General features: G+C 40.0%; 1 protein-coding gene across 6 annotated transcripts in view; it reads right to left on the minus strand.

Annotated features, from left to right (window-relative positions):
* Positions 1 to 1,639: 1,639 nt before the first annotated feature.
* Positions 1,640 to 12,361, minus strand: part of LOC124280399 — a 37,440-nt gene continuing 26,718 nt past the window's right edge. For 3 of the 6 annotated variants that reach the window (XM_046716338.1, XM_046716318.1, XM_046716328.1), the window contains 17 exons: positions 12,266 to 12,355; positions 11,889 to 11,959; positions 11,387 to 11,557; positions 10,680 to 10,820; positions 10,004 to 10,118; positions 9,232 to 9,483; positions 8,760 to 8,895; positions 8,247 to 8,451; positions 8,022 to 8,168; positions 7,346 to 7,694; positions 6,780 to 7,086; positions 6,449 to 6,572; positions 5,689 to 5,892; positions 5,109 to 5,315; positions 4,596 to 4,746; positions 2,558 to 2,651; positions 1,640 to 1,945 (listed from right to left, as the gene is read on the minus strand). In XM_046716338.1, coding sequence (XP_046572294.1) covers positions 1,657 to 1,945; positions 2,558 to 2,651; positions 4,596 to 4,746; positions 5,109 to 5,315; positions 5,689 to 5,892; positions 6,449 to 6,572; positions 6,780 to 7,086; positions 7,346 to 7,694; positions 8,022 to 8,168; positions 8,247 to 8,451; positions 8,760 to 8,895; positions 9,232 to 9,483; positions 10,004 to 10,118; positions 10,680 to 10,820; positions 11,387 to 11,557; positions 11,889 to 11,891 — 2,895 coding nt within the window. In that variant the 5' untranslated portion in view covers positions 11,892 to 11,959; positions 12,266 to 12,355 and the 3' untranslated portion in view covers positions 1,640 to 1,656. Of the gene's footprint in view, positions 1,946 to 2,557; positions 2,652 to 4,595; positions 4,747 to 5,108; positions 5,316 to 5,688; positions 5,893 to 6,448; positions 6,573 to 6,779; positions 7,087 to 7,345; positions 7,695 to 8,021; positions 8,169 to 8,246; positions 8,452 to 8,759; positions 8,896 to 9,231; positions 9,484 to 9,843; positions 9,982 to 10,003; positions 10,119 to 10,679; positions 10,821 to 11,372; positions 11,558 to 11,888; positions 11,960 to 12,265; positions 12,356 to 12,361 lie in introns of those variants that run through there. The other 3 variants (XM_046716310.1, XM_046716347.1, XM_046716356.1) reach the window with 3 other exon arrangements.

Here is a 12,361-nt window from a genome sequence, read left to right on the forward strand (position 1 = left end):
ACCAGAAACAAGTCTTGAATATTCAGACAGTACAAAACACTTTAATATCTCAAAACGAACGAAACAAAACCAACAGTTGTGAAAGAATATATATATATGGTATCATAATTTGGCATAAAATATGTAACTATTTAATGATGATCAAGATGTCTACATTTTTGTGTGATTTAGTTGCACTAACGTACTGTATCAAAATTATCAATGAATCTGCACTCACATTATTATTTTATTGATTTGCACATATGAGGCAACATGTGACAATTGTATGGGATGTAATGGTAGTTGAAGCATAATGGCACTCCGAAAAACACATCTCCAACTGCAGATAAATTGCAAAGTGTACAGTCACACTCTCATCTCATCAATCACCGGAGTCGGACGGTTTCAATGACTGAATTATTATTTGATGTGCGAAATTATAAAATCCTGAAATATATATTTGTCAAGTGTATAGAACATGCTCCATATTTTGGTCAATAGATAGTAGTGAAATGAAGCACAACCATAACGTGATAAATACGAAAATATAAATTTACAACGCATACATTTGTTTAACAGGATGCATGTTTCAATCTAAATGTCAGTATTCACATTATTACTTAAGTAATTCAAAGTAAAACAATGTCATATGATAGCTGAGCATCACGTTCCAACAATAACCAGAAAGGTGTGAAAATGGCTGTGGTTATATTTTTTTATTTTCGAGGCATATTTATAGAGGGGTTGGGTATGTTTCGAAAAAAAATAACAAAACATTTGTTGCTGACAATTCGAGCTCTGTAAGGTCAAATTATGTTCAGGAATGTTTGACAATTTGAATTTGGCATCAGGAGTTAAAAGGTTCGAATACTGACAAATACCCAGGACCACTTTTCTGCAAAATGATTTTTCCAATCTTGTCAAAGGCGAGATAATTCTATTAAATCAAACAGGAAAAAGGTTATATGTAATTGCTTGTCACATTCCCTTTTGCAAATTTTGGACTTGCGGAACTTGAGTCGTTCCCCTCACATGTACAGTCCTGTGTTTGCTGGAGGATGCTAGGTCTATATCCTCGCAGTGACAATGTTCCTTTAACAATTGTTTTCTTTGTTGTTTCGTGCATCTTTGTTATCTAACGCAGCACCCATCAAGATTCTAACTATATGACGGTAGTCCAGTCACTGGCACCATGGGCATCGATCAACCAGGTAAATAAGTTTGACTACCCGAACTGTCAGTCCTCTTTTACGACATGCATGGACTGCTGAAGATGATAAGCCAGGTAAATAAGTTTGACTACCCGAACTGTCAGTCCTCTTTTACGACATGCATGGACTGCTGAAGATGATCAACCAGGTAAATAAGTTAGACTACCCGAACTGTCAGTCCTCTTTTACGACATGCATGGACTGCTGAAGATGATCAACCAGGTAAATAAGTTTGACTACCCGAACTGTCAGTCCTCTTTTACGACATGCATGGACTGCTGAAGATGATCAACCAGGTAAATAAGTAAGACTACCCGAACTGTCAGTCCTCTTTTACAACATGCATGGACTGCTGAAGATGATTTTCAAACCCGGGTCTTCGCAGGTATTTGTTGAAACTATAGATTTGTATATTTCTTTAAAAGGTATATGCATGTGAGTTATGTTTGTGGCCGTAATCCGGTATTCAATGTTCTTCACGTATGCCACTCGATGTCATGCTGGACATAACTTGTGGAGTTTCGCAAATGCTATCAATACATTCATATGTGTTTGTTTCGTCCGATCGACGAGTCTGTATGGAACAGTATGGTTCTTCATCAGGGCCTCTATCGCGTAAGTTGACATCAAGCTTGTCATACGTCATGTCATCGAACTGACGATTGTTGTCTTCAGGTTTTGTCTTTGCAGGTTTAACGTTTTCATATGACCCTATGTTGTAGCGTACAGCTTGATCTGAGATCTTCGGCTGATCTCTGTAATAAATAAACATCAATGTATGAAAATCAAATGACTCGCTCAAACAAATACTACAGTCCATTAATAAATAATCGGGTCAATTCATTTGGTACAGAATACATTTCAGAAATAACCTGAAAGACACCCGAGATATCTTGTTTTCCTCATCACTTCTGCATTGATATCCTGAACATGTTTTACCTTGTTAGAGTGAGTGAGTATGGTTTTACGCCGCTTGTGACAATATTCCAGCAATATCACGGCGGGGGACACCAGAAATTGGCCTCACACATTGTACCCATGCGGGGAATCGAACCTGGTTCTTCGGCGTGACGAGCGAACGCTTTAACCACTGGACTACCCACCGCCCCTCTAGCTTGTTAGAAACAATGTCAAAACACTGGCCATGTTTTAAATGTTCTAGAAATGTGTTGGTATATATATTGTCTCACTTATGAAGCTGATTTCTCAAAATACATATACTGTTTCAACTGTTTTTCTTAGATTTAAGTATAATGACGGTAACTGATATTCCTTTAAGTTTTAATCAGTGGTACATCATGTTCACTGAATTGGGTGTTCATATCGATAATGCATAATAGACAGGTTATTTCAGGAAAATATAGTACCTTTGTTTCCTCTTCCAGACAACTACTCCAATGACAATGACAGCAACTACAACCACAGCGGACGCAGTAACCGACACAATCAGTACAAGGCTTCCTGTACGAAGATGTTTTGATATCAGAACTTGATTGTTTCATGTGCAATATGACATAATATTCCTATTACCAGGCCTAATGACCAATCAATTACTGTCTGATAAAAGAATCGATCATATGTCTGACGCGGGGATATATTATTACTGATGATATTCATACTGCTGACAAACGACATATTATACCTCTACTCTAGAGCCGACCTTTTTAATTAACAATCAATCAGTATAAATGAATGCTATTGTTAAAGTTCGTATCTGGTTATAACTATTCCACGATTGACGTTACGTGCACATTGTAGACAGACAGATAGATTGTTTATGAAAGTCTCACCTCAATACAATATAGATACAATACAATATAGATACAATGCAAAAAAGGAATAGAAGATTAAGCCGCTCCTGTAAGGAATTATGAGAGATTAAGTTCTGTAAAATGTACACAAAGATAACATATTATTGTATAAAACGAAAAATGTTATAATGAACATAAGCAATTAAATTATAAAGCTGGATTAGGTATTACATACATATGCCTGTGCATACACATGACACTCACGTTTAGAAAGGATAGATTGGCAGGTTTTGGCAGCAATAAAACACACATTAGGGCTGGATAAGATATAGTCTAAGATGCTCCGATGAAAGATCAAAGGCGCCGACAGTACTTTATCAGACGATAATGTGCACCTTTTGATTTACGTCGCAATGGCAGTGACGTCAATAGAGCAGTGCGTCAGTTAGCCCTGTGCGAGGATTCTTAATTTAGGTCGCCGACACCGTGGTTTGTTTTCTGCCTTAGATTAATCGTAATTATACTTAGAAAGTATAAAATTTGGCATCTTAGAAAAGAAATACAGTTCGCTCTACCACCATGTATAGTGTATTGAAGCGTCCTCGTGCTTTAACTATTATAGTTCAGGGCGAAAGTGTGCTTTATTACACTGTATTAGAACTGTATTTCTTAAATATAACTTTTGAATGTCATTAACAGCATCAGATTCATCATTACATTTGTTATTTCAAATAGACCTTTCATCCATACACAATAGACATTTCAGTAAAACAGGGCACTCATCTTCCACTTCACCCTCACAGTATAAACAAACTCTCTCATTTAACACAGCGCCATCACACCAGACAGTCTCAATCACATCTAACATTAGCTATCGCTCTTCTGTGTGACCTAAGGGTGGAAAATTCTACATAATATGCAACATAAAAATAAGTGTCAAAATCACAATACAATATACCCGTAGAACTAAAAGGCTGTGATATTTCCTGTCTCCACTGAACAATAAACCTTCAGGAACAACAAATTTAACATGATAATTAAAAGAAACATTAGCAAGTGAGATATATCGGAAATTTGTTTTGTGAATTATAGAAAGGCATTAGGGCCTATAAGTCTCGCGAGGAGCTGCTTCCGGTCGTAAGCTGGTTCCCGGCTCCCTTTGCGCGTGCCAACTTGCAATATCCGAGACGGGGCCCAGCTTACTTCAGGTACCAGAGTTTCGGTGACAGGCGTATCCTTCGAACCTTCGACAGTGGTAACAGTTGGCTGATTTGGGAATGGTTAGATTGAATTACTTTTAGTCCCAAAAGGATTATCGGTTCCTTACAGTCAACTGACGACCATGAGACTATCAAAAGAGGTATGAAACGTTGTTTGTCACCGGAAGTAACCCCAAATATATACATATCGTAGCATGCTTGTATTCTAGTGAACGTGGCTCTTCATCTCTTGTTCACATGTCTCATGAAAGTATTTATATTTTTTACGAAATATCAACTCTAGAAATGCTCTTTCTGGAGAACAAAGTGTTTTAGCAAAACATCCAGCATATTATCTATGCATTGTCTATTTCGATTATGATGCCTTGAACAATTGAAATGTACAGTAACGGTTAGCCATTCTCAGTTTAACGACAATTTAGGTAAAAGAATACCGGTAAAAGGAGAGGGTTTGCATGTCTCCACTCCATCTGAACAAACGGCATCGCTTCTCTGCTGAGCTCCATTATAGGCGACCACTGTTATGTAAAACTTTCCACAAGACGGTGCTGTCCATGTGGCTTCAGTAGTGCGTGTTGATTCCATCTGCCATCAGAAGAGTAACTCCATAGTAAATACACCTTTATGTACCCTCATAGTGGATATGTAAAAGCAAACTTGTGTTTAAGCATTACACTTGATACCAACGGAAATGTATTCTGAGGAACGAAATCTTAGCGACTCATGCTTGTCGTAAGAAGCGATTAAGGGGATCGGATGGTCAGGCACATTGACTTGGTTTATGCATGTATCCCCATTGCGTTGATCGATTGTCATGATGGCAATCACTGTATTGTCTGGTCAAAGTTACATTATTAGCAGACTGCCTTCATAGAGCTGGGATATTGCTGAGTGTGGCGTTAAATAATAAACAGACAAACCACCAGAATCAACAATAAAACACTAACGTTTTTGGTGCTATTAAGGTCAAACTCGTGTCCCTGTAAACATCTTGGTCCGAAAGTGTACTGGTAAAAGGCAATTGCACTCTCTCTGTCAAAGAATCCTTCCCAGTGGGCGTGGAGCTGTAGACTGTCCTGGTAGTCCACTTCCGGTTGTCCAGACTGACCATCGTAGACAAAGCCAGATTGAAGGGGACTTGCATTCACCTGGATCTGATAGTTATTATTATTATTGTTAGTTTAAATTCTAATCCGTAACATTGAATTGAGTAACCATATTGGATTGAACAAACACACTTGTCATACTTGGCTCGAACCTCTGAGTGAAAGCTTTTCCGATCGAATGTTAATTAATGCTTACCTTGGTTTATTGTCCTGTGTTAAAAGATCTTATAATTTCATTTCTTAACTTTGTCAATGTGCTACAAGGCAATGTGTCTGTTTATTGATGTTTCTTTTTTCAAAACCACACAAACGTTGATCAGTCCTTTTTTGACAATTAGGAGTTGATTCGTTTATGGTTTAGACGGTAAATCAGTTCTTTGACATAGGTGATGTCCCATACAAAAACAATTAAGCCATTTACCTTTACTTCCTGTTCACTTTTTAGCTTAGCATGATTTGTAGCTGTGACTTGAAACCAGTAATCCTTCCCTTCAGCCAACTTGACGTCCCTTATGTCTGCCAGGGCAGGTTTCACTTGGTAGTTGGAATGATAACATGTGCCAGCTGGAGTACAATAACAGTTACCATCCCTTGCATCGTGCATGGTGTAGCATTCCTCCAGAGTCTGGAATCATTCGTTCATAAACACAACAAATTTGATATAGAACTTAAATTTCATCAGAATCATTACTTTGTATTAAGATTCAGTTGTTTAAAACAGGGTGGTGATAGATAAGAGTTCTATTGGTTTCTGATGTCACTGTACCATTCGAATCCAAATTATACCGCCTCCGTGGTGTAGTGGTTAGAGCGTCCGCCCGGAGAGTGGGAGGTCGCGGGTTCGATCCCCAACCGCGTCATCCAAAAGACGTTAAAATATGGTACTTGTTGGTCCCTGTCTAGCGCTTGGCATTAATGGGTACAACAAGGACTGGTCGGCTCGGAGTCAGTATAATGTGTCTGAGTGGGGTATTCATGCTTCACTGCGGCATGGCATCTCAGTGGGCTAGCACTGTAAAACCAGCTTAAGTCTGGGCTAGTACAAGCAGCCGCATATACACATACACACGCATGCACGTCGTCATATGAGCGAAATATTCTCAAGCACGACGTTAAACCCAATTTCACCTCACTTCACCTCGAACCCAAATTATTGACGCCAAGAGCAAACAATGACATACTCCATATCCTTGAACAAAGATGTGATGGACAGCTACAGCAGTGTCTTCATCTTGCCGTTTTTCTACGACTCTCCATACCAACGTTTCCACTCCACTGTGTTCATCGCGCACATCAAACTCCATTCTAGAGTCAGATAAACATATGCTTGATAAAGATTGTTGCATGTTTTCGGATAGATATTCGTGAATACAGTTATTTCACAACATTATTCCTGACATATTTCATTTCACACAATGTTCAAGCTTCAACATGCAGTCGTGCTGTGACGTTTGGAACATGAAAATAAAAAACAGAACTGCCAAATGGCGAAACTACAATAAACGTTCTTACTTTACATCCTGAAGTTCCTCCACCCGATGTATACTGATATTGAGAATGCCGCTTCTGTTTAGCCAAAGGTTCTCCATGACTGGAGGTGATGTGTCGATGTGGACTGTCACATGTTCTTCATGGAATTCGCTTTTAATGTCATAGGCTCGCATCAAGAAGCGTACAGTGTCCCCGTCCACTAGTGAGGGTGTTATGGTCTGTGACTGATTCAGACCTTGACTGGTGAATAGGTTATCAGCTGGTGGACTGGTGATGGACGACCCTCCTTGGTGGTCGAGTTTGTATGACGTCAAGAATCGTGTTACACCTGTTGAATATTAAAGACATCCTAATTTATCAGAAGAGGGGAAACAGATATGATGTCAGCGTTAATATTGGCAAACAAAATGATTATATATCCTTCTATATGGCAGTCATAATAAGTGGCGCATTTGAATTAGCGTATGCATCATGGATAAAGTATGCGAGACAAATATTTGGCATATTGTGTGATGGGTTAATTATGTGTCGATTGATTCCGCAACGTATTTCTATTCTGTGTAAACATGCTTGTAAATCGTGCCAACCTTGAACATTGTTGATGGCAGCCACACTTCTGTCACCCTCCTTATCGTCATAGTCCGAACTGATGTCACCAACAGAAGCCACGCCGTGGAGCCACTTGTTGTTGTGGTGGACTGTGTTGATGTATCTGTTGGTCCAGTCTGCTGTCACTGATGATGACGTAGTTTGCCACACTGATGTTGCTGATGATGCTGTTGTCACACGGAGAGATGTATTTGCTTGTGTTGTTACAGATGAAGTACCATCATATATCAGTATTCTTCTTGTACTTCTGTGATTGCCTGCCTTGTCATAGGCAGTTAGGACGACAGAATAAACACCCTCCTCAGTCAGCGTGTAGCTGTTGGACGTCTGGAACGTGTACATATGTAATTAATACATACATCTGCTAACAAGTGAACAGGTCAGATTCCACCTTTTCAATGCATTGATGTGCTTTGAACGATGTTCCTGTTATTTGTAGCCGAGTCAAGTAGTCGCACTTATCATTTCTACTTATTATCACCAGAATGTATGGAGGTAACACCCGCACACGCACGCACACACACATACGCACACACACATGCACTACCACGCTGCCACATGCATGCATCCACATGACACTACTATTTGTATGCGACTAATCACCCTTGTTGTAAATTGATTTAAATATTGCAACTACAGCAATAAATATCTCACCGTGGAGCTTGTCAACGTTGTTGTGTTAACACGACGCATATTTCTGAGTACATCCCCAACAGCGTGGAGTTCATACACGTCCCTCACAAAGTGGTCGACTCCTGCATCAGCATCTGACCAGCCACTCCAGCGGAGATTCACTGTGGGCTAAAACAAGTCATGGAATCATTCTTCCTGTCTACCATCAACATCGGGTGTGAAATATAACTGTGGTCATATACTTACAGTCTTGATAACATCGGGAACAGTCAGCATGCTGCCAACACAGGCAGTAGTACCAGTACAGTGATAGGGATCCACCAGGTCTATGGACACAGTAAAGGTGTGGGTCTGTGTGGCACCGTTGTAGTAGTAGGTCGTTAGTGTGATACTCTCATTGTCCCGGACCTTCACATACCCTCCATTACTTGTTGCGTAAGTGAATTTGATACTGAAAATAACAAGAAACCTAGGACATTCAGATTCCAAGCTTAGATGAAAGCCAGCATTTGAAATAAACAACAGTGTCTGTATCGTGTACCAGACTATGTGTACCAGACTGTAGGTAAGTAGCAATATGTACTCATACAAAATAAGTTATGATTGTTATGGAAACGACAAAATATAATGTGATGAAATAGGTGTACTCAAATGTCAGGGTGAAAAGCAACACTACCCAAACGTCCATTCTGCTAGACACAGTCTAAGCTGTATAACGTCATTTACACTCAAGGTCACCCATCCCCTCCCCATACTCACACATCTCTATGTTGGAAGGGTAGAGGAAGTACAGACGTCCCTGGTGAGTTTCCTTCACAGGTGTACAGGTCTGTGTCCGGGCTGCTTCGGCTGACTCCTCCACAGTTATACACCTTAGTGGAGACAACACCTGTACCTTGGTACAACAACACAGTCAGGTGAGTGAATAATGATGTACGGATGATGATGAGACAAGAAGCACAAGATCATCAGTTGGATGATTCATGATATGCTGACCTTTTACAGTGATTCAAACAGATGTTCATGTGATAGTCCGCTTTTAGCGGTGGTTTCTAATGGATGTGGAAGGGTGTTGTCGCTTACATTGAGAAATCAACCACCTGATAGTATATTTCTTTGTACAGTCAGATGAACGATGTTATACCAAACTCGTTAGAAAATCCGTTCAAACTTTGAATGCATACATAATATGTTATATTATGGATATTGTGACCTCTTTTATCCGACACACCTCTCTTTAGTTTGAATGTAGCAGAACCACTGACAATTCCCACACGGAAGTCTTCAATGAAGGCATGTCTGGATGGAGGTACCATTTTGTATTCTGCCGTAAACTTATAGTACATTCTGGATGGAGAGTTGATGTTTGACCAGCTAGTGGACTGAGATGAACCACTGTTGATGTTGGGAGGTGCCTCTGTTATGTCGCCGTTGCTGGCGGTCAGTCTCAGGAGGTTGGAGTGTATTGTGGGATTCGTTGTTACTGTGACAAACGTGTACAAATATACGAACAGTGTACGTGTACAAACAATACGCCCAGCAATAATGCAATATAATTCCCTTGATCAGACGGAAAATATGGGCATCATTTTGTTTCGTCAAAGTCTAATCAGGAAGATGTATAGCTCGGTGTATGAGCTAATTATCATGTTAATCAGTAAGACAGCTTTGCATAATGTATAATGCATAACTGTCATTAATCAGTCATCGTCAGCAACTTTGGATATCAATAGGCAGGACATGACTTTGGTTTTTCAAACCTATGTTTGAAATGCTTCAGATGAATGCCCAAAGGCATATGGATATATTTTAACGAGGTTAGTGATAAGGTTACTCTTCTTACCCATTTACTTGCAATCCTGTAAAATCAGAAATACTCCAGAAGAAAAGTAACACTGAAAATGATATGAATGTATCAGTGAAAATCAGAAGTGACATGATATATTCGCCATGAGGTAAAGCATGTTTAGTTTTGTTTGTAATCCCAGGAAGCGTCAACTCACTTGTCTGGCAATGTTTCCCTGTGAAACCGCTGGAGCAGGCACAGTTACTGGCGTACTCGTCCCTGCAGGTCCCGGGGATAACACCGGGTGCTGTCACTCCGCCACGAACACGCCTCTGTTGACACAGATGTGGGTCTAGGATTTACAGCATGTTTAGTTAAGAATCGAAATCAGCTCTGTGTGGTGTAGTGGTGGCATATTTTGTTACTTCTGTGTGATCTGTTGTCAGAGGAAGCAACACATACATTGCCTATGCACATCGGGATAGTTCCTTGTTTCTAACTTAAGTTGACTGGAAATGATTTCGTATGACAACATTTATGATCAGATTCAAGATATATGCAGTTTGTGTGAGTGTGTGTGTGTTTATTCAAAGCTCGATGAACCGGAAAATAAGAAACTGAAACTGGGGGTTACATGTTCTCACTTAGGTTGACTGGACTCTTCCTCTTATATTTTGACAGTTTCAATGAATAAAAAAAAACGTCGCCATCGTATGTTTCGTAACATTCATGATCACCTCACAATGTAATGTCTTAAGATTCAAGGTTCTTGCGGTTTGCGGGTGTGCTTTTGATAATCATAGCTCGATGTACTGGGAAATAACTGTAGCAGGAACCTATAAGCACTAATTTTGGACATACAGTTGACTCGTTGTTCACCAATTGCAACTCACGTATGCATAATCTGCTATAAGAAGACGCCACATACGCCCTGGATCCTGCCTGGTCCTGCACGACCCCCTCACAGCGACTACACACCTGGTTGCTGCTGCTGGTGCATGTCTCCAGGTCACAGTTACTGATGGCGCTGCACACTGTCAAAGGAAACATAGGGTATGAACAACGTGAATTTCGAGTTGGAAACGGGCTCAAAGTCGCATTAAACGGCGTGCCAGCTTAATATGACAGGAACAGTGATGCAGTTTTCATACATTAACTTTGTTAAACCACGATTATGGTGCTGACAGAACACGAAACAAAATCGAGGCGAACCGGGATTCGAACCCGCATGTTTAGGTTAAAAATGTGCCCCAAGGGACGTAACTCTGCAAAACGAATGACTGCGCATGAGTTCACTTGGCCATACACGCCACCCATATGAGTGAGTGAGTGAGTTATTATTTAGCGTCACATCGGCAATATTGCACCCATATCGTGACGAGAACAATCTAGTTTATATCAATATGAAAATCAATAAAGTTAGAAAATATAAACCTGTAATCGAAGGATAGTAAAAATACTAGAGTGTCACAGCCATATAAGTTTAAAATTAGTACGCTATCGTAACATTAAATCACTATAGACAGTACAAAATAAAGACGGGCTGTAGATCACCAACACCACCCATATGAATGGATCGACTAAACCTATGTACACGTACTTCTGCAGCGTTCATTGCTGGGGTAAAAGCCTTCATTACAGTTGACACAGGTCCCAGGGGAAGTACAGCTGCCCCCACTCTTGTACTGTGTGTTGCCGTTACTGTGGACGATGTGAGATGTCCTGTAGTCGATGTTGCAAGCAGCGGGGTTGATTTGATTGTCACATACAGCTGCATTGTGTAATTGGAGTTTCATTGTTACATTATGTGGGATTGAACAATGTGATATAAATGTCAAATCATAAGAATTCGGAGATGTGTTGTGCAATAAAATGTATCTAGCTGGGATTAGAAGAAAGCTAGCATGTTACTTGTCCATACGCATCAGGGAGCCTCAGCATAAACGTCTGTGCATGACATTAACAGTCTGTGTATTTATTCAAAATACATTACACGACCCGTCCAGCCTAATGTTATCAAGGTATACAGATCATCAGATCATAATGATAAAAACTGTAGCTAGGCCAGACCTTCCTCAAACCATGTAGCACAATTCACTTACCATGCGGGCAGCCTCTGTTATCTGTTGTTCTGTACCCTGTTTTGCATCTGTAACTTGTGACTGCCCTTCGCCTGGTAGAACACAAATGTGTTCTCTTACGATGCGTTTGATATTGTCAACATAGGAATGTTAAACGTCATAACAGTGTTAATATAATGTGTTGTAACATTGTACCTCAACTACGATTTGGTCTTTGCAAATCTGTCAGAGAATTTCCGTTTGTTATGGAAGTCAACCGTAACTGGCAGCAAATGTGGTCCGAATATAACTAAATCAGATCAGATCGGGTACATAGCATCGTTTATATATGAAAAAACCCAAAACAAAGCAAAAACTTTATGAATAACAACCATTCGTTTTAAGAAGTGAAGTTTTACCTGTATTCTGTGCACCGCCAAGCGTAGAAAAGACTACACCCCGTTGTGTAACGTGATGACCTGTAAGTTGTATACGCCTCTACATTTACACTGAAA

The sequence above is a fragment of the Haliotis rubra genome, unplaced genomic scaffold (genome assembly GCF_003918875.1).
Source record: "Haliotis rubra isolate DU_JTF1 unplaced genomic scaffold, ASM391887v1 Scf1077, whole genome shotgun sequence".
Taxonomy (NCBI): domain Eukaryota; kingdom Metazoa; phylum Mollusca; class Gastropoda; order Lepetellida; family Haliotidae; genus Haliotis; species Haliotis rubra.